This window comes from Siphateles boraxobius, unplaced genomic scaffold (assembly GCF_051911475.1).
Source record: "Siphateles boraxobius isolate OS27281-9 unplaced genomic scaffold, OSU_SipBor_1 12, whole genome shotgun sequence".
NCBI lineage: Eukaryota > Metazoa > Chordata > Actinopteri > Cypriniformes > Leuciscidae > Siphateles > Siphateles boraxobius.
In genome coordinates, this window is record NW_027508722.1 from 18,832,373 (window position 1) to 18,856,000 (window position 23,628).

The following is a 23,628-nucleotide window of genomic DNA, read 5'->3' on the forward strand; positions in this document are numbered from 1 at the left end:
TTTGCATTATGTTTTTCTTTTCATAAATTACTGGTTTCTATGAATATTATTCAGTTTCATAAAACAGGCATAATGTTTCCATCCCATTCACTACGTCAACACTCCTCATGCAGAATCATTGGAAATTATTATTATTACAATTTACAGTTAAAAGTGCACTCCTACCTAGTACTATTATGAAGTATTACTAAAAACTTGTTGTTTATGACTACAAATAACTGTGACGTAGCAGCACTCTGTAATGTAGAATCAATATAATTATTTACAGCTTACTTTTGTTTAGTCACTTTTACTTGTTTAGTTATGTTAATAGTTGTTTAGTTTTTAAATATTTGTTTATATTAACAATAACATCGAATTCTGTATGCTAAATGTTGATTGTTGGGTGTTTCTCCCTTCTCCCTCATAACTTCCTGCTCAGCTACTGTTCGGGCGCACTTGCTTACTGCTCCGCGCTTTGCTCTATCGCTTTTATATTTTTGTATTCTATCTCCTTTTATCACCTAATTTTAACTTCAGCAAATCAGCACAGTGCTCAAATGCTTGGATTACAAAAAAAAAAAAAAAAAAAGCAGAATTCTTTTATTCGACCAGCCTCCCACTGAAAGCTTACATTCCGGGGAAGAGAAAACACAACTGCCATCAGGACATTCATAAGGATAAGAAAATGCCTCCTCTGGAATCTACTTGCTGCTCTAACTGCCACAGACTTTTACCAAGGATTGCAGTTCTTGAAACAAAGTTAATTGCGGGACCACCAAACCAGACGGAACACACAACAGAGCTTCGTCATGGACGCCCTCAGCATAAAGCCGGTGAGTCCCATGAATCTAGTGCTCCTCGACAGGCTATACTGAGTGTAGAGAAACAAGCTGATCGATTTACAAATCTATGGCACAAACAGGGAGCGAGACCCAAAGGCACTCGAGACATCAGATTGTCACGAGCATCACATATTGCCGCAGTAGCATTCTCTACCCCAGATACGGCTCTGCCAAGGATTGCAAACACTGGTCTCCTACCACCGCCTATATCTTGAGAACAGATTTGAAGTATTAATGAATGAGGAATCCCCAAATTTGATGAATGAACACAGACTGAATCAGCCTGTAGCTAACACTGATGCTAACTGGGGCTCAAGGTCGAAAAGACAGCGGTAGGGATGGGCGATATCTTATCGTTTGCGATATATCGTTGAAAATTCTCCTCACGATAAAAATTTGTCTCCTCACGATAATAACGATAAGTCTAGTTGATGACGTAGTTTTGTGCGCGGCTGCGCGCCCGATTCATTGTTCACGTGCGGAGTGAAAACAAGCATGGCGGAAGGCGGACGTGAGGCTGAGGAGGTGCTTGTTGTTAAGCGAGGAGCTACCTCCACAGTTTGGAACTGGTTTGGTTACAGAAAATCAGATGAGGAGCAAACTACCGTAATATGCAAAGTTTGCAGAAACACGGTGGTTACAAAGAGTGGAAACACGTCCAATTTGTTCCACCATCTGAAACACAAACACAAACCAGAGTATGAAGAATGTCTGAAGATACGCGAGGCAACGGAGGCGAAAACTACAAGTGGACCTAGGGGTAAGAAAATTCCCACCCAGACGAAAATTGCCAGCGCATTTGCTAATTGCGTCCCTTATGATAAGCAAAGTAAACGATGGAACGAATTGACGGAAGCAGTGGCGTTTTGTTTGACAAAAGACATGTTGCCATTCCAAACTGTCGAAAAAGAAGGATTCAAGCGAATGATCCATAAACTGGACCCAAGATATAACATGCCCTCAAGGAAGCACTTTTCCAAAACAGCCCTGCCAGCGATGTATGAAGAGTGCCGCGGTAGGGTACAAACATCACTGTCTACGGCGGATTTTTATGCTTCAACTGCAGACATGTGGAGTAGCAGAACGACTGAGCCATACATTAGCCTTACGGTCCACTACATAACGAGTGACTGGAGTTTGAACAGCTGTTGCATCCAGACAAGTTTTTTCCCAGATGACCACACGGGTGAAAACATCGCGAGTGGCTTGAAGCAGTTTCTTCAAGAATGGAATTTAGATGAGGAGAAACAGGTGTGCCTAACAACGGACAGCGGGGCCAATATAGTAAAAGCAGTCTCACTAAACATGTGGACAAGACTGTCTTGCTTTGGCCATTGTCTACACATTGCTATTGGTAAGTTTACTCTTTCTCTCTTAGTGTCAGTATATTTAATCCATGCACACTGAGCAAACATGAGCTTAATATTAACTGTATTTGTTTCTGCATTAGTAATGTGACTATGCAGTATTTTGAACAGTAATTCATTACATTAGCTAATGTTTATATTATGTGCCTTTAATATTAAATGTTCATTTAAATTTTATTTTGTTTCATCGATTTTAAATTTAACTGAACTTTAACTTTTTTCTTTTAACTTTTTTTGTGCAAAATAAACATAAATAAATACATAAAAATAAACAAATAGTTTTGTTGTTGCTTTGCAGAGAGAAGCATGAGGGATACCAGGATTGACAGAGCTGTGAGAGTCTGTAAGAAGATTGTTAGTGTTTTTTCGCACAGCTGGAAAAAGCAGCGAACACTCAAAGATGCTCAAGTAGAACTTGGCCTTCCGCCACACAAACTTGTGACTGAATCGGCAACACGATGGGGATCAAGGCAGAAGATGATTGAGCGCATACTTGAGCAAGAGAAGGCCATTACGCAAGTCCTGGCTGCTGACAGGTCAACCAGGCATCTGGTGCCTACTTGGCAGGATATTGATGTCCTAGACTCTGTCAGTAAAGCACTTGGGCCTCTTCTTGATTTTACAGATGCCCTCTCTTCTGAAAACTATGTCACAGTGTCATGCTTGAAGCCTACTCTTCACCTATTCAATAGTGAGCTGCTGCAGGGGAAAGATGAAGACACCGATCTCACCAGGACAATAAAAAATGTAATATTGGACTACATGAACACCAAATATGGTGACCAAGACGTTCAGGAACTGATCAACATGGCAACAATTCTTGATCCACGCTTCCGCACTCAGTATATGAGTCAAAAAGAGATCCTGGTCATCAAAGCCAGAGTAGTAAGAGAGGTGGAATCCCTTTCTGTCATGACAAGTGACGCTGGCTCTTCTACCCCTGAAACGTCATCTGAATCAACAAAAGAAGCTCAGAGTGCATCTAAAAGGCAGAAGAAGAGTCTTGGAAGTTTTTTCAAGAAACCAGCTGCTGCTGAGATGACCACCCTTTCTGAAACAGAGAAAATTGAGGCTGAATTAAACAACTACCTGCATGGGCCACTTGCAGATGGTGAAAACAATCCCCTTACGTGGTGGAAGGTACATGAGGTGAATTTCCCTAACATCAGTCGTTTGGTGAAAAAGTACTTGTGCATCCCCGCCACTAGTACACCCTCAGAGAGGGTTTTCAGCGCTGCTGGAAATGTAGTGACATGCCAAAGGTCTCTTCTGAAACCAGCTACAGTGAATATGTTGGTCTTCTTGACTAAAAATCTTAACGTGTAAGCCGTTCTTTTTTTGAAAGCTACTGAATCACACTAGTAAGTGTGTTATACAACTTACACTACCAGACATATTCATGTCAGCCTCATTTCTACATTTTGCAAGAGTATATCAGTGTTTACAGTTTAATTAAACTTTTATTTAAATGTAATTTATTGATTTGTTTTTTAATTTATCATCTTGTTTTGCACTATTTTGTAAACTATCTAAAGACATAGCTGGGATCGTTACTTTTTGATTTGCACTATTTTTACAATTTGTTCCATGGGACAAGAGTGTTGAAAATTGAACTACCTAATTGGTGGTAGCATGTTCCACTTACATATTATGTTTACATTCTAAGAGTGTGTCATTGACTGTTTCACACGGAACTTCTTTACTTTATCAGGTTACTTTAACATGTTTGTTACTTTATCAGGATTTATTTGCAGTTGTGCTCTGTTGTAATTTTGAAACACAACTGAAGACATGGTTGGTGATTGTTACTTTTGCTGTTTGCACGATTTTGGCACCATGAGAGTATAAATAAATAAGAATCTGTGTTTACATTTTAAACTTGTAATTGATTTGAATTATTATTGTGTAATTGTTGTTGTGTGATTTTTTTCAGCACAGTCACTGGAACAACTTAAACATAACATAATCTGATATTTTACAGAAGAAAATAATTTATCGTCATTTGTATCGTTATCGCAATAAATACCTGAAATTATCGTGATAAATTTTTTAGGCCATATCGCCCATCCCTAGACAGCGGCACTCAGCTCAGACTGCAGCCGAGCCCAGGACTCTGATAGTGGGCGACTCCATAATCAGAAACATAAGTAGCAGGGATACAACTACGTGCTGCCTTCCACAAGCAACAACTTCTGATGTAAACAGGGAACTTCAGAACATTCTTATGAAACATAAGACTGCAAAACGACTCATCATTCATGTGGGGAAGAATGATATTCATAAAGAGCAGTCAGAACTCCTTAAGAAGGATTTAAATGAATTTTTTGAAACACTTAAAAGACTGAAAGTTCAAACATTCATCAGTGGACCACTCCCAGCAAGAGGAACAAACAGGTTTTCACGGTTGCTTGGGCTTAATACATGGCTGCAAAAAACCTGCAATATAAAAGGAGTGAACTTCATTGATAACTTCAATATTTTATGGAGTCAGAGGCAACTGTTTCAACAGAATGGCCAGCACCCAAACAAACTTGGTTCAAGAGTGCTAAAGGACAATATCTACTTCTCCCTCCGTCATCCTTCTGCAGTGTATCACGGCTCCAGACTAACTTTTCCACTGGTTGCACTGGTGCTACCAACAGTTGGTCGCACCAGCATATGATTTGGTCGCACCTTTTTTTTTTTGCTACATGCCATGGGATTAATCAATGCATGCTGATGAATAGTGGTTTTAATGGACCAAGGCTAGCAAAGGCTTTCTGGGTTGCAGCACGAATACCTGTAATATATTAATTATCATTGCCCAACATGACATCATGACTTTGCGTAAACATACACGCCACTTTCAAGTCAAGTGGCGTGTTATCTATACGCATTTTCAGTTATCCGCGTGTATGTCCACGCCGAAATCTTTTGCGTGTATGTCTACGCCATTAAATGTCCGAGTGATTCCGCGTGTATGTGTACGCCGTTAAATGTCCGAGCGAAACGAAGCAAAATGTATATCTACATCTGTGGAGCGATATTTCTTTTCCTAGGATGGTAGGAGAACACTCATAAATGGTATTAACCCCAGGGACGGGTAGGTTTAGGGACGGGGTTGGGGTAGGTCATATATTTATATATACATAATACATTAATATAACGTTAAGTCAAAGGCGTTGATAAACACGCTGAAAAGCGGTTATGCGTGTTGATAGCACGCCAAAAATGGAAATACGAATTGGCGTGTCATACATACGCCATTTCATGAGATCAGTCTGCATTGCCAAATTTCAGGATTTTCATGGATTTTGGACAGTAATTTTAATCTGTAATTTTAAGCATTTTACATTTGAATTATATACAATCAATCTATTTACATTTGAATCATATTCTATCTATCTATCTATCTATCTATCTATCTGTCTATTATCATCTTTCTATCTTTTAAAAATCATTAAACATTCAAATGTATGCATTACATTTTAAAAGATTACAGTATTATAATAAACTGATACAGATTTTTCGTTATCAAAGTTTATTGTTTATGTAACAAAAAGCAGAAATCTCACACTCCTTACCTTCTGCATTTTATAATAATTTCCTTTTCCTCTGTCGAGTGATTACTCTCATGATCGCTCGACAGAGGAAAAGGAAATTATTATAAAATGCAGAAGGTAAGGAGTGTGAGATTTCTGCTTTATATTTCAGGAAAATATAACCGCTGAAAAGACGTAGGGGGAAGGGTATACTTTTCAAAATATGAAAAGACAATTCAGAAAAGCAGAGAGCATGTGGCGGAAGACACAACTTGTAGTCCATGCTTTCAATAAGGAATTAGGCAAAGCTAGACAGACTTTCTTCTCGAATATTATAAACAGCAATATAAACAACACACGCACTCTTTTTGCTACTGTAGAGAGACTGACAAACTCCCCAAGCCAGATTCCCACTGAAATGTTCTCAGAGAGCAAGTGCAGTGAGTTTGCTTCTTTCTTCTCTGAGAAAATCAATAATATCAGAAAGGTGATCAGCTCATCCTTGAGTTGCGCTGGGGTCAGACATATCAGACAACAGCCTGAGAAAGTAGTCACCATGTCTGATTTCAAAGAAATTGATGGCAAAATTTTGGAGGAAACCGTACAGCACCATAAAACATCAACCTGCGCCCTTGACACACTTCCCACATATTTCTTCAAAAGTGTGTTTAACTGTTTAGAAGCAGATATCCTAGAAGTGGTAAATGCCTCACTTCTCTCTGGGAGTTTTCCGAACTCCCTGAAAACTGCAGTTGTCAAGCCCCTCCTGAAAAAGAGCAATCTGGATAAGACCATATTAAACAACTATAGACCGATCTCAAATCTTCCTTTCATAGGCAAGATCATTGAAAAAGTTGTCTTCAATCAGGTGAACAAATTCTTAAGCTCAAATGGATACTTTGACTAGGGGTGCACCGAAATTTCGGCCATTAATGTCATTATCGGTTTCTGGCCGAAATAAAAAAAAACAGCCGAAAACGTAAACCGAAAATGAATGTCACCCGCCCCTCCCATCCGTGCGCAAGCGCTTAGATTTCACTCACGGTCAAGCTGGTATCACACGTCTGCCTATCAAAAATAGGGATGTCTCCCGCATACTGATAGCGGCTCCCTGATGCCCGCAAATTAGTTCAAATCTTCCGGAAGAGCGAGCGAGCGAGCAAGAGCTCGTGCTCCAAACCGTGTAGCGCGCGCACGCCAGACAGGGAGAGAGCGTACGTGTGTGTGCTAGTGTGCCACATGAAGCGCATGTAAGACCCCCAGTCCAATTTTCTGTGTGTATAGAGATTGCTAATGTGACGTCATCGTGACGTTTTACCAGTGGTGAACGCAAAGCATTTTGGGAATCCGCGGCACAAACAGAAGGCGCCAGACTTGATTGCATGGAGGGAAGAACGCAGTGTTCAAGATGCCGTCTACCTGCTGTGTTATAAACCGCAATAGTCCTTCTTGCACAGTTTTGAAAACGAACGTTAAGGGTTGTTTTAAGGACATGTTTGTGTATGCTCGTATGCAGCCACTCTGAAGCGGTCAGAGGCGATTCTAAAAGATTCAAAAAGTCGAGACAGGACCCATCGTCAACATTATACCCACCACTCTAACTTAGTTCATCCAAAACTAACTAGAAAATAGACTCAAAATGCTAAATACCTGAATTATCCTTTAAGAACGAATCAATATATTTGTTTTCCTTAATTTTAATGAACCCTAACTTTATTCTCATCTGAATGGTAAATAATTGATTTTCGTATAAAATAATACTACCATTAAAAACACATTTGATTTTCTTTTTTAATCAATGTAGAATATGTAACTGCTCTGAACAAAAGAAATGAAAACCAATGCAATATGATTAATGTCCAAAAGATGACAAACTTTTTTGAAATGGGGTTGGATAAATATGTTGCTTTTAAAACTGTATGTGTTTGGTTGGGTGACAGTTGTAGGTTACAGCTTGAGTTGTGTGACAAAAGCGCAATGTTGTGTTTTATTGCGAGTGTAAGCTACACAGATATAAGTAAACACTTTGCAGTTTTAATGATAACCTCTATGAACAAAATAACGGAGTATGTTTTTATGTTTCCACTGTTCGATCGCGTCTCTCTCTCTCTCTCTCTCTCTCTCTCACACACACACACACACAGTTCGATCGCGTCTCTCTCTCTCTCTCTCACACACACACACACACACAGTTCGATCGCGTATCTCTCTCTCTCTCTCTCTCTCTCTCTCTCTCTCTCTCTCTCTCTCTCTCTCTCTCTCTCTCTCTCTCTCTCTCTCTCTCTCTCTCTCTCTCTCACACACACACACACACACACACACACTCCAGCATGCATTGCAATCTTGACATGAATTCTGACTGCATGCAGATAGATGAGAGAGAGCGAGGAGTGTGGTGCTTAAAACATTAGCATACTTTTGAACGGACGACAGTTTTCTGGTATGGTCCGACAATGTTTTCTTTAGCCCGCTGCATTTTGTAGGATTATATTCTGTTTTTCACGCTATTTTTTTTTTCATGCCAGAACCATAGAACGTAAAAAAATAGGCCAGAACACTAGCCTGCTATGCCAGCCCATGTAAACGGGCCAAACATACCCATAATTCTTTGCGTTCTAATGACGTTGCCGCCCAGTTGGTCACATGTCTTAGCGATCTCTATAGCAGTTACATTAAAATTTGCATAGCACTACACAACTGTGTTTCCTAAGGCTACATAGGCTTACATGTTGTTTACAGTTTGAGTTTGGATTAAGTTCTAGTGCTGTTTTTGCACTGTTGTTTTATATTGTTTTGCGAAGCACTTTAAAATGTAAGTAAAATTGTTTACATGCAGCAGCAGAATAGAGGCCCTCTGCCATTCTGTGATTTTGTGTGCAGTTATTCAGATAATTGTTGATCTTTTTGCACAACTATTAAAAAACTATTTTATTTGATGGAACATAAAACTTGAAGAATAATATTATTTGGTATTATTATTTATATTTATTGTTAAAAATATTTTAGGTTTTGTACTGTATATATATATATATATTTTATATATAAAATAAATGTTCGGTTTCGGCCCAGAATTTTCATTTCGGTGCATCACTAACTTTGACAATTTTCAATCTGGTTTCCGACTGCATCACAGCACAGAGACAGCGCTCATAAAGATAATAAACGATATTCGCTTAAATACTGATACAAGCAAATTATAAGTGCTGATACAACTCGACCTCAGTGCTGCATTTGACACTGTCGATCACAACATACTTCTTGACAGGCTGGAAAACTGGGTGGGGCTTTCTGGGATAGCCCTTAAATGGTTCAGGTCATACTTGGTAGGGAGAGGTTATTATGTGAGTATTGGAGATCATAAGTCTGAGTGGACACCCATGAAATGCGGAGTCCCTCAAGGCTCAATTCTTGCGCCACTCCTATTCAACCTGTATGCTCCCAATGAGCCAAATAATGAGAAATAACCAAATCGCTTTCCACAGCTATGCAGACGATACACAGCTCTACTTAGCCCTATCGCCTAACGATTACAGCCCCATTAACTCTCTGTTCCAATGCATTGATGAAGTAAACAATTGGATGTGCCAAAACTTTCTTCAGTTAAACAAAGACAAAACTGAAGTCATTGCGTTTGGAAACAAAGATGAAGTTCTCAAGGTGAACGCATACCTTCAGTCTAGGGGTCAAACAACTTAAAATCAAGTCAGGAATCTTGGTGTGTCTCTAGAGTCAGACCTTAGTTTCAGTAGTCATGTCAAAGCAATAACTAAATCAGCATACTATCACCTGAAAAATATTGCAAAAATTAGATGCTTTGTTTCCAGTCAAGACTTAGAGAAACTTGTGCATGCTTTCATCACCAGTAGGGTGGATTATTGTAATGGACTTCTCACTGGCCTTCCCAAAAAGACCATAAGACAGTTGCAGCTCATACAGAACGCTGCTGCTAGGATTCTGAGCAGAACCAGAAAATATGAACACACAACACCAGTCCTCAGGTCTTTACACTGGCTGCCAGTTACATTTAGGATTGATTTTAAAGTATTATTACTGGTATATAAATCATTCAATGGCCTAGGACCTCAATACATTGCAGATATGCTCACTGAATATAAACCCAACAGATCACTCAGATCATTAGGATCACATCGGCCAGAAATACCAAGGGTTCACTCTAATCATGGCGAGTCTGCTTTTAGCTATTATGCCAGCCGCAGCTGGAACCAGCTCCCAGAAGAGATCAGATGTGCTCCTACAGTAGTCACATTCAAATCCAGACTCAAAACACTTCTGTTTAGCTGTGCATTTACTGAATGAGCACTGTACCACTGTTCGTCCGACTGTTTGTACTGTATTTTATTTTATGTTTTAATTATTCTGATTTCTTTTGATTATTTCTGTATTTTATCTTTTATTCTAAACTGTTCTAATTATTCTGATTTCTTTTGATTATTTTAATTTCTTCTATGTAAAGCACTTTGAATTACCATTGTGTATGAAATTTGCTATATAAATAAACTTGCCTTGCCTTGTCAGTAAGTTTTTAACATCTCACTCAAATATGCCACTTTATAGTGTATTTAACTACTATGTACTTACATTAAAATAAAAATGATTTCATGTGTTCATTGTTGCTGTATTGTAACACTTGTGCTGATATTTAGGTGGGGCATGGATAAGGTTATGGAGAGGTTTGATGGTCTAGTTAGGTTTAAGGATGGTATAGACGTAATTACAGATATTAATTGAAGCTGTAATTACATGGAAAAATGTTTTTTTTTAATAAAGTACAATGTAAAAATATGTATATGTGCACACAATGCGTTGTATCAATTGTTTAATTTAAATGTTAGTACATAGTATTCAAAGTGGAACGAGGGCACTTTATTATGGGCCAAACACCCATCGCTGGATGTCTGGTTAACAGTCTAACACTCTGCATCCGGTTCACTGCAAAGAAGAAGAAAAAACCAGGCCTGTGCATAAATGAAATATTATTATTTCCAATTTCTCATCTGTTAGATATTTAAACTGTTCTAATGCCATTTTCAAAAATCCATGGTTTACTCTCTATTAAATATATTTCTGTTTAAATCTTTCACATTTAACACCTCATTAATCATCTCCTTATCGAACTCTTTTAATTTATAATCAAACGATGAACCAAGTTTTACCAACAACACACTCACCGAAAACTTTTAGTGAAGTTTCTCCAGTAAGTGTCTGGAAACCACTAGTTACAGTGAGTTTGTATATTCCAGAATCATTCAGTGTCAGTTTCTGCAGCACCAGAGCGAAAGTGTTGATGTCAAAATTGACTCTGTCTTCATATGCGGGGTTTACTGTAGTTTCGCCAGGCGTTATTATAATTATAGTAGCTGAACCAAAAAACCAGAGAGTTATATCCGATGTGGAGGGAGGGTTATCAGGGGCGAGCACCACGCTTTCTCCCACTGCTCCATTAGCCGGCTCAGGAAACTGCAGATCTTGACATAAATATTGTCCTAGGTAGGAAAAAAAGTATTTCACTAAAAGGAGACTTACATTTTTCTGCAGTTGAATAATTAACTACAACCAGTGTTGTTATTTTTAAACGGAAATTCAACACAGATACATTTCTAAAAAGTCTCACCAAAACACGACAACATCCACAGCGTCCAGTATAAACGACAATAAACCATCATGATCGAGCTCTCATCCGTCAAGAACTGCACCTCAAATCATCTGAACTACTCACATCAGTTTCCAGTTAATGATAAACGGCTGTTATAAAGTGAATAACTCACTGCGCCACCTAGCGCTGGATATTAACAAGAGTCAAGGCTTAGATTTGATCATGGAAATTATCACTGCAATCGCTTAATCTCTTAATTAACCAGATTTATTCAACTCAAAGACATTTTATGTATTACTGATTCAGTCTTTCAACATTGGGTGTGGTAATGTTGTTAAGTATGGAATGCCAAAGCTGACTTAATTAAAAATAAATAAATACATAAATAAATATACGAATAAATGTAAAAAAGCAAAAATACATAAATAAATATACAAAGAAATGTAAAAAAGTACAAATAAATGAGTATTTATACTTTTATTTCCGTATTTATGTATAATTGTATTTTTCACACATTTATTTATTTATACATTTATTCATTTATTTATTTCCACTTTTATTTATTTCCACATTCATTAATGTATATATGTTTTTATGTCTACATTTATTTATTTTCACATTTATTTATTTATACATTTATTTATTTACACATTTATTTATTTATACATTTCTTTGTCCGTATGCTAATGAGGGGGCGTTTTTTACCTCAGACTTTATCTCAAATAATAAAATTTCTTGATTTAAAAAAAACATGACTTTAATTTTTTTTTTTTTATTATTTTAATGTTTGTAGGCCTATATCTGATATACATTAATTATTACATCATTTATTTATGTAAATACCATACATCATTCATTTTTTTACATTTTTATTGTTAATTTTAATGTTTTTTAATATATTATACAGGTATATAAAAGGAAAGGCCAATTCCCCCCAAACATCAAAGTGCATTCTAGCACTTACACCATGTCCCATTTTCAAACACCCATAAAAATCTTTTTCCGTCATAGGTTTGCTTATTCTTTCAATTGATTACAATTCAGAGGGACCGTGACTATTACTGTCTTTATTTTCAAGTCATTTTACTGAATAGTTTTGGAGAAAAGTGAAGGCCAATTCACCCCAAACATCAAAGTGCATTCTAGCACTTACACAATGTCCCATTTTCAAACACTCATAAAAAGTGTTCCTTCATAGGTTTGCTCATTCTTTCATTACAAGAATTACAAGGTAAAAAAAAGTTGCATTATTTTGAGAATAAAGTGAAAATTGTGAGATACAGTACCAGTATTGAGTCAATACTATTGACCTGTATCAAGCTTACAATAAATTAAAATCAAAATGATGTTAAACATTACATTTTACAAATTAATAAAATTTAACAAAATGTAAATTTCATTTAAATAACTGTTACTGTAAGGTTAAAGATACTTTCAGATCATAAATGCATAGGTTCAGCAGCTTAGTCTAATTCAGAAAGTCTCATGAATTTATTTTCATGCAGAATAAACTAGACGAAGTTATAACCAAACTAGTGCAAGCAATATATCCAAAATATAGTATATACTAAACTGCACATTTCAGATGATATATTTGAAAAAAAAAAATTTTAAAACATCATGAAAATAAAACTTTTATTTTAATTTTTTTTAATTTAAAATATCATTAAAAAAAATCATGCAAACACATTAATAGCAAACGTGAATATGAATCAATATGTAAACATAAGGTTAAATAACTACATACACAATGTATTTGCAGTGAATATGTGCAAAGCCTCAAACAGTGTGAGAGTTTTTGCATTATATTCATACTGAGCCTAACCTCAAATACTTGTGTACTCAATACTCAAATATTCCCCCCTTTTTTTATTAATATATAAATATGGATCAGTGAGTAGCCTAAACATAACATGTCAACTGAGATGCAAAGGTTGATAATCCAAATGCAGTAGTTTATTAAAGGGTAATGCAAAAAACAGGCAAAGGTCAAAACACAGGCAAACAGTCCAAACCATAACACAGCTCAGGGCAGAGGCCTCAAAAACCATGAACATGAGAAACCAAAGACAGAACACTCAGAAATGCAGCGCTGACACTTACAAGACTTCACAAGAGTGACTGGGTATTCCGGGTTTATATAGACAGAGTTAACAAGGTGTACTGAGATAATGAGACATGGCTGAATACAGTCAGGGATGATAAGACTGGGCAGTGAGTTCTGGGAAATGTAGTTTGTGAGGGAATGACAATAATCTGGGCTGGTGCCCTCTGGTGGCTATCAAGGGCACTCCAGCTGGTGATCGTGACAGTAAACAACTCAGAACATGTTTCTTTGGTACACCACATCCTTTTGACTTTATTCTCAAAAATTACAATTTTATTCTCATATTGATGTTATTGTCGTGCTATGAATTAATTCTTGTAATTTTACATTTATCCTCAAAATATTACGACTTTAATCTTGTATTGTTAAATTATCTTAGCCTTATATTATATATTTGAAGTGGAAAACTTCATGCAGTACTTATTTATATCACTTCAACAAATGTATTACATTGTTTTAAACACACACAGTGTTGAAGTGGTAAAAGTGGACATTTGACAGTTTTTGGTACCTGCAGTTTATTCAGAATTCATCCATGATGAAAATCACTCATCCTCATGAAAATAAAACCAACTAGATAAAGTTTAACTCACTGTTATCTGCTTTGATATATTCTTATCATTTGCATGTCAGTGTTATCACATCATGAAGAAAAAAATATACAGTACTGTATATGCGGCCTTATAAATATTCAAAAGAGCTGAAAACTAGAACTAGAAGGTGGCATGAACAAGACAAACTCTTTATTTCGAACAAATAAATAAATAAATAAATAACAGGACAGTATTTATATTGCATCCTTTGAAAAAGATAATGAGCAACACATTTCTTTACCAAAACTCCCTATTTACGACCATGTCACTTCCTCATTTCTTTCCCTGTATGATTTTGTGCTCGGGTCTAAAGGTGAATCTACTCAACAATGAAACCTCTGACTTTATTACCCACTATCACAGTTCTTGTATTTTCCCATTCCAAACAAGAAAGAATGAGGATGTATCTGATGATTTCTGATAAACTGTTTGGTAAATGTGATCAGCCAGAGTAATTTATTAATTATAAATAAATATAAACAGACAAGATGGGAAGCATGTAGGACTATGTAAAGAACAGCTGTTAAATCTGTTCTACTAAATTCTGTTTGCATATTTAATGTAGGACTGCATTTTGAATAAAAGAAAGAAATAAAGCAGATGTTTCAGTCTTCATTTCCTCACCTGTGCACAGGAGGGTTTGATACCCGAATAAAGAGGTTACACAATATGATAAAAGAATCCAACCAAATGATTTTACCAAAATCAAAAAATGTAACTTTACTGCAGGACTACAGGGCAGAATACAGGGAACTTGTTTTATGATGCAGCCAAAGCACACATACAGTATAATGCTGTACAACAGGACAGACTGGACTTAAATATTATTAACCCGCTCACCTGAGGTGAAGGAGCCCTAGGTCTGTTTGAAACTCAATGCTTTACATTTTCATTAGGAATGCACTGATACCATTTTTTTCAGAATCCCAAAAATTCTGAGTATCGACCGATACCGGCGCAGTTTTTTTTTTTTAAATCAAGTAGAATTTATATAACTCTCTGTGTGTTGAACTGATAATCACTCTTTTGTGTGTTAAACACAATCTACTTAATACAGACAACTTCATTATAAAGAGAAACAACAAACCAAAAAAATATATGATCATAATCTATGACAAAAATGCTATTATAAACTAAATTAGTGGATAATTCAGCAGTAAAATCTAGTCTAGAAAAATCATGAGTGCACAATAATTCTATAAAATCTGAAAATTTAGTGAAAAAATTTTTTAGTGGGGAACAAATCAGAGACAATAAGTGTAACACTATCTGGTAAAACATTACACATTGCTCTTTGTATTGTTGTAAAATGCATTCATGAAAAACAAGATAACAAAAATCAAAAAAAAAATATATATAGCTATAGGCTACTATAAAATTGAGACATGTTTTAAATGTATAGCACAGCTGTTTAATGAAGCAGCAACAAATGATAGATAGATAGAACAGAACAAGAAAGGCTATTAATAATCTTTCATTTCGTCACCGTATTATGATATGAAAGGCTCCAATACAGTGTCACAGCGTGCAGAGTCCGCATTGAAAAGTTCAAAGCACAAAGGAAAGACATATTGATGCGTAGTGTATTATACCGTATATATCTATGCAATAGTTTATTGAGCCTTTTCTTTTAACAGTTTTAAATTTCAGTTACTGTGCACGTGAAGAACAATTATAGTGCTCTGACTCTACTCTAGTGTTGTGATCAAACAGACATCCGGTAGAAAGGAACATGATTCAGGTAGCCTACAGCAATAAAGTCCAGCAAGATAAAGTTGTTTTATGCGAAACCATAGACCTTTACAGATCAAGTATAATAATAGTAACATTGAATCATCTTGGAGAGAGTTTCATCGTTTTTACTGTCGTTACCGAACGCGACGCGTTGTTTGACAGAAGAATGAGTGACAGCCGCAGCGGAGGGAAAAGTTTACGTGATCTTGAATTTAATTACTTAAATGTTCATTTCTATCTCACGTCACATTATACTATATAATGGCTTCAGAACCCTTATAATATAGTGCACGAAAACTTTAAGGTGCTTTATAATGTGTTTTTGCCTTTTGTGGGGCTTAACAACAACACAGTACACGCACAATATTGGATTTGGATCGGCCTCGTCTGACCAATACCCGATCCGGCAAAAATGGCAGTATCGGAGCCGATACCGATCCTGAGTATCGGATCGGTGCATCCCTAATTTTCATACACATTTTCTTCATAACTGTAATTCTCATATATAGTAGATTCACTCCTCTTCACCGGAACTGGTCCATCTGTTCTTGTCTTCTGGATATCAATGACTTCTTCATAGTTTGAGTCCTAAAAATTACAACATCAGTCACAATGATGATGTCTCTTGAGGTAAAATTGTGATAAAAAGTTAATGTTGCTGATATTTAAATCATGAAACAGTGGTAATGCTTATCATGATTGCATTTTTGTTAATAACATCCATAGTTTAATTGCAATCCTCAGGATGTTTTTGTGCAGTAATATGTGAAAGAAAAGTCTGTTTGAGCTAACAGTAAAAATGCACTCATCCCTCCAGCTAAAAAAGCCATAAACTTTTTAATTACTGAGATAAAACACCTTTCCTGTAAGTGTTTGTAATGTGTCATTTGACATCAGATTTACAGTTTTAAATTGGGTCCTATGATGAAAAGAATGGTTGTGATGAGAAGAAAAAAACTGAAAGTCACTCACGGGCTCTTGTCTGCTTTGTGCTGCTCCTTAAAGAAAGAAACATTCAATACGTTTGATACTGACAGAAACATGTACTGAATCATTTGTAATATGAATAGATCATCTGAAATCAATTATGGGATGATCAGTATCAGTGTTGTTTTAATCAAACCATACTCGTTCTTCATGTTGGTATTACGAAGAAACATACCTCCACTTGATGTTTCTTTTTGTTCTTTGTTTAATAACATTGGGCTGTAAAGTAAAGACAAATAATTTCTTAAAAATCTTTACCACATTTCTGTCTCTCAAAAATGCAGTACATAATAGTTTAATTTTAAAGGAAAGATCGCAAAAAGATGGTAATGTTTGGAAATTTACTGTATTTATTGGACAATTTTCACGAAAATTATTTTTTAAAATCACTGAGATCTTTAAAGGTCATATAGATTTTAGACCTGTTGGAAGCCGATACATGTTGTGATTTGTAAACACATTATTAATAGTAATAACCTATATAATATGTTAAATTAAAGCTGTGATTACAAATTACACCAGTAGGTGCCAGATTACTTACATTTTCTTGGTTTTTGTTAAATAGACAATAAGAAAACAAATGCCTGCAACTGCCACTAAAACTCCAATGACAATCCCAACTATCGCTCCGGTTGTCAGTCCTCCTCCTCTACCGTCTATAGAAAAGATACAATAAACAACAGACCAAGGCCATATACTGCACACAATAATAATTGTTATACACTTTAAATACACAGTATCAAAACCTTAAAGGTACAATATGCAGGATTTTTCGCCACCAGGGATCGCTATTCGCTAACCTCTTACAATAACAAAGGCTTATATTGATGACGTATATTCCACATTAAGCTGAATTATGGATCTTGTCGTCAAACTGATGGATCTTTTATGGATGAGTGAATACATTAATGTTTTTAACATGACTGTGGTGTGAAGCAGGGCGCGATTGCTAGACGTATACCAGCGCCACACGCAACGCGAGTACCGTGGATATTAAACAATAAGGACATTTCATTCTACCGAACTACACGCAAGTGCTGAATTAATACTCACACAGGTCAGTTTATTAGACGAATCAAACTTGAGGTAACGCAACGCTGTTTCACTTGCTCTAACAGTTACACTATCACACTAAACGGCATTTGAGTGTGTTGAATGTTGTTAGTTAGATTGTGTGTTGGCTGTATGAGACTAAGTACGTTAACCTAGATCAACATTAGAATAACATACAGATCATACACTAACATTTCATCATAATGAACTAAATAACATTGATTAACATTGATAACATTTGTTTTATTTACATTTGCTCACCTGTCTAAGTACATGCAACACTCGCGTCTCTGTCAAGTCGAAGTTAGTCGCGGACGTGGAGCTCTCGGCATCTCGAAAGATGTTGATCTTCGTTTTAGTCCTCTTTTTGTCTCAAAGTCTGCTTGCCATGGTCCAAAATGTTTGAACAAAACAACAACAGCGTGAGCGTCCTGCTAGGCATAACGGGCCAGTTGTCAACGTCTGTCGCCATGGTTACTATGGCAGTACGAGGTCAAACCTGGCGGAAACCGAGGGTAACGAGGATATGACGTCATTGACTGGCGACTCCTCACGTTCCCGCTCATACGTCCCGTTTCCTTGGTTAAAATCTCAATTTTCTCACGATTTACAAATTGTTTGAAACATTTGGGATATTGTAAGTAATCAACTAAACAAAATATATAACATTGGCCTAGTGGTTTTTTGATATTTTACTGCAAAAATCCTACATATTGTACCTTCAATTTAAAAAAAATTAAATTAAACACAAAAATTAAATTAAGACAACACAAGGCAATTACGAGCAATAGAGATGTACATACAAAACAGTAGAAAATGATGACAACAGAAAGCTCCAATGAACAAATGTTAAAATAAGGTCAAAACACTGGTTATAAAGAGTTGAAAACACATTTAGAGTTAGTTGTAACACTTACCTTTAACTAGTAAAGCATGTCTTCGTGCGTCGCTTCTCTTTGTGACGTTATTCGAGGCAGTGCATTCGTAATCTCCACTGTGTGTGAGGTCAGTCTCTTCTATGGTGAAAGTGTCTGTGGTCACACTAGTGTTTGTTCCATTAAACGTCCAGCTGAATGAGGCAGAAGGTTCAGAATTTGCAGAGCAAGACAGAGACACTCGAACCCCTAAATCCACCACTTCCGGACCCACAATAGAAACAACTTCTGGTCCATCTAGAACAAACACAAGAGACTCACTGTTAGAGGAACAAACTGAGCACTGAAGTATGTCTATATTTCATCAGGTTGGAGCTCATATAATCTTGATGTTTAAAACTCACAGTTGATGATCAGGCTGAGTTTTGCTGTCTCAGAGCTGACAGGGTTTCTATAAGTACACTGATATTCCCCACTGTCTGATCTCTGTACTGGACTGATGGACACTGATCTGCTATCAGGTGAGAAGATGGTGCGGTTGCTAGGAGACAGAGAACTGTTATCTTTCATCCACTCCACAGAGGTGATGATGCCAGTTCCCTCAGAGGTGATGTTAGCAGTTGAGTTGCCTGCTATTAATGGTTCTTCTGGACCAATAAGACTGACATTAGATATTTTTCCTGTGTAAACAAGAGAGAAAGAATAAATACACTGGATCTAAAATTAGTCTTTCACATTTAGGACCGAATTAACATTTGTAAAAAAAAAAAAAAAAAAACCTTGTGCTTTTGCATGGCAGAAAGTTGCCAAATTATGACTACAACAACCACATAGATGTGAGTAAAAGTCTGATGAATCAAGCAACCATTATAGCCCTTATTTAACAAATGGCTAGCAAATTATATTATATATATATAATTTAAAAAACATGTGTGTCATGTATATATATAATGGAGATGCCAATGGGGCCATCAGGGGTCTTTGTCTGCAGGGGCCAGGGAGGCCCTATATCTCAAATCTGCGTGTCCAGGGCTGTACAGAAGTCCTAGAAATGTTTATTTATGTTTGAATATTTGCGCCACATTGATAAACACTATTTTATTAGAGGTAAATCTGTTTGTTTTGATGGACATGATGCCACAACTGAAGGAAAGCAGCAATTTGTGTTAAATGTATATAAATCAATTCCCATTAAATATCGAGATGGTTTATTTCAGTGTCTATTTAGATTGTCACAGTCTGTAATGCATACAATTTATGTTTAATTGATTTTCATAGAAAAGACTGAATATCAGGGCCTGGTACAAAAGGAAAACAATAAAAATGCATAGCATAAAATATTATTGTAAAAGTTTATTATATTTAAAACTTTTCCAGGACAATTTGCAGTTTATTTTATGTTAAGGGTATTGGATAAGTTACTCTAAAAAAGTAATTAATTACTAGCTACTAATTACTAATTATCAGTGTAGTAAGTTTACTGTACTAATTACTCTCTCTAAAAAACATTGCATTACTAATCACTTTCTAAATCAAATATCAAACTCGACCAGTTAAACAATAAAAGGACAGACATGAAACTGCTCTTTTAATTCTTTAAAATAAATAATATAAAATTGCATACATTATTCTTGAACTGACAAAAGTATTTAAAGGGAGAAGACCGTTACATTTAAAACATACATTTTTATCGTTAGACACTAAATTTGGATGTTAAATCCACTATTATTTTACAGTAAAATGAAAATGAAAGGACACTCTTTTGAATTTTATGGTTATCCGGACAAAATAAAAAATCATCTGGTCCTTGGCAGGTCTTAAAATGATATAAATACTACCTCAGATGAAAAACAACACATGACATATTAAAACGTGTCATGGCATATTTAACAAAAACTAGACCAAAATGGAGAAGCCATGTGTGACAAACTAAGTGCACCCTTACTGCTTCTATAGAAACGCAGAGTGTTGTAGTCAGGCGCTGCTAATCAAATGCCTTTAACTGATCAACAGCAATTCAATTTGTGACCAACTTTAAAAAAGCAGAAGTTTTGGCAGTTTGCTGGTCTAGAGCATTCAGGTGTGTGTTAAAACAATACCAAGGAGGAAAGACATCAGCAATGATCTTAGAGAAGAAATTATTGCTGCCCATCAATCTAGAAAGGGTTACAAGGCCATTTCCCAAAAATCTGAATTCCATCATTCTATAGTGTGGAAGATTATTGACAAGTGTAAAACATTCAAGGCAGTTGCCAATTTTCCCAGGAGTGGACGTCCCAGCAAATTCACCCCAAACTGAGACAAAAAAGCAACAACAAAAAAAACTAGCAACTGAAAGGTTTTACTAAAAAAACATTTTTTTAAAAAAAAAGTTTTAATTAGTTTTAATTAATAATATTTTCAACTCAAAAGTTAATATCCATATAATGTAATTATTTTAATGCATTTTAAATTGTTATATTGAAAATAAATCAATAAATCGAATCCATTTCTAATGCCTCCCCTAATCTTATTTGCATAAGAAGTTGTCACTAGACAAATCTGCATTTTGGCTGATAATAGCCTATGGTATATGCCGAATGCCTGTAGTGTGGTGTGAACGAATATTCTGTGTTTTTTACAACGTACAACAACTGCAGAGAAATCTGGACAAAACCACAAAAAAAATGTCAAATGAATGCCGATGCTGATGCCGTGCTTAATGACTCCGGCTCCGGACATTCTCATAAAGGTGAGAGGCCATCTGTCCGACAGCTAAAGCTTGGCCAAAAATAGGTCATGCAACAGGACAATGATGCCACGCACACCATCAAATCTACAAAAGAATGTCTGAAAAAGAAAAGAATCACGATGTTAAATAAATTTGGTTAAATAAATAATGACACGGAGTAATATCATGACATGTTGTTCATCTGAGGTTGTATTTATCTTATTTTCAGACCTGCTAAAGACCAGAGAATTTCCTGATATGTAAAACATTGAATTCAAAAGGGTGTACTTTCTTTTGCATGACTTTATATATAATTGTTCTATGCCGTATTTAATGCAATTACATCAGAAGTAACTGAAAAGTAATCCCTTACTTTACTTTTTCAAGGGAAAAGTAATTAAATTACAGTAATTATATATTATATAAATAATATTAATTACTTAGTATTGAATTACACCCAACACTAATTAAGAAATGTTTTGTTTAGTGGACTCAAATTAAATAATTTCACAGGACTAATACTGTAGATTCGTTTTTAATTTCAAATAGTTCAAATCGGTTTCTCGAAATGAAATGTGATAACTTGCATGGTATTATTCCAGTAACATAGTGTGAAGTAGATTAAAGGAGGAGAACAGTAAATTAACAATAAAATATTGACAGCAGGGGTTGTCAGTAGTTTTCTGTTAATTTAATGTAAAAGATTTACAGGATATGATTTTACAGAAAATACTGAACTAAGTTTTAGCAACACACTCACTGAACACTTGTAGTGAAGTTTCTCCTGTAAATGTCTCGAAACCACTAGTTACAGTGAGTTTGTATATTCCAGAATCATCCAGTCTCAGTTTCTGCAGCACCAGAGCGAAAGTGTTGGTGTCCACGCTGACTCTGTCTTCATATGGGGGGTTTACTTTAGTTTCGCCAGGCGTTATTATAATTATAGTAGCTGAACCAAAAAACCAGAGAGCTTTTTCCGATGTGGAGGGAGGGTTATCAGGGGCGAGCACCACGCTTTCTCCCACTGCTCCATTAGCCGGCTCAGGAAACTGCAGATCTTGACATAAATATTGTCCTAAGAAAAAAAAAGAAAAATAATGCAATTAAATTACTTAACTGCGTTCATAAATCCAACTACTGTATTTATTTTTAGTGTTAACAAATAAATAACATCTTCATGAATTGGGAGACAGATGTTTCTGAATTTAAATAAAATATGACTAACTTGTTATTGTTATTGACTAACTTGTTATTGCTTGTTATACAGCATTATTTAATTTCTAAAAAGTCTCACCAAAACACGACAACATCCACAGCGTCCAGTATAAACGACAATAAACCATCATGATCGAGCTCTCATCCGTCAAGAACTGCACCTCAAATCATCTGAACTATTTACATCAGTTTTCAGTTAATGATAAACGGCTGTTATAAAGTGAATAACTCACTGCGCCACCTAGAGCTGGATATTAACAAGAGTCATGTCACAGATTTTTAATCGTGGAAGAGCAGTTATCATTACAGTGTAACACGGGGCTCAGTCTCAAGTGTCACGCATTAAGCGTGACAGTCACTCATTTCGGTCTTTTGTCACGCTCTCCCGCAACACATTTTATTTCTCACGCTGAAAAACTATCTGTAATATATAATTGCCGCAGCGCCCAAAACTCTGGCCGCGCCGCTCTCACTGTGGAACCGTCAGGAATCAAGCGCGTCTCCCCTGGTGCAGTGCCATGGAGATCTCTCTATGGCACTGCCCTGGTGTTGTTCGTCTAGCTACACAATAGCCAATCAGAAAATAGCACTATTGTAACTAGGTAATATTTAACGCAACAACCAATGACAATTTTTTTTTGTTTTTTTTTGTGTGATATATATACTGTAGCCAACCTACTGTTACAAGTCAACCCATGGTGATAGGTAACAACAGCATTCTGCTATATACAGTATTTAAACAAACAGTATTCAAGGATTCTCTATTAGATATAGGCTACATATTTTTCCCTGGCTAATGTAAACCCTTGATCTGGTCAAAATCCAACAAGTACTAATCAACATCAAAATGAGTAATACTGATAGTCTGTATATAACACAAGCACCAGCACTGCCTGTCCACAACATGAGGAGGTTACATGTGATCCATAAGATCTATGCATACAGTACGGAGCAGATTTGTCTATATATTAAACAGTACTTTTGCTGTTTATTCTCTTGATTTTCTTATAAAGTTGGTCATTGCCAAT

General features: G+C 36.1%; 1 protein-coding gene across 1 annotated transcript in view; it reads right to left on the minus strand.

Annotated features, from left to right (window-relative positions):
- LOC143714403 (cell adhesion molecule CEACAM5-like) overlaps positions 1-22,802 on the minus strand; it is a 36,384-nt gene extending 13,582 nt beyond the window's left edge. Inside the window, exons 1-10 of the mRNA XM_077205517.1 lie at positions 22,680-22,802; positions 22,146-22,460; positions 19,080-19,355; positions 18,718-18,972; positions 17,289-17,403; positions 16,923-16,966; positions 16,733-16,758; positions 16,226-16,348; positions 11,345-11,420; positions 10,902-11,216 (exon numbers count right to left, since the gene is read on the minus strand). Coding sequence (XP_077061632.1) covers positions 10,902-11,216; positions 11,345-11,420; positions 16,226-16,348; positions 16,733-16,758; positions 16,923-16,966; positions 17,289-17,403; positions 18,718-18,972; positions 19,080-19,355; positions 22,146-22,460; positions 22,680-22,731 — 1,597 coding nt within the window. The 5' untranslated portion in view covers positions 22,732-22,802. The remainder of the gene's footprint in view (positions 1-10,901; positions 11,217-11,344; positions 11,421-16,225; positions 16,349-16,732; positions 16,759-16,922; positions 16,967-17,288; positions 17,404-18,717; positions 18,973-19,079; positions 19,356-22,145; positions 22,461-22,679) is intronic.
- Positions 22,803-23,628: the final 826 nt, after the last annotated feature.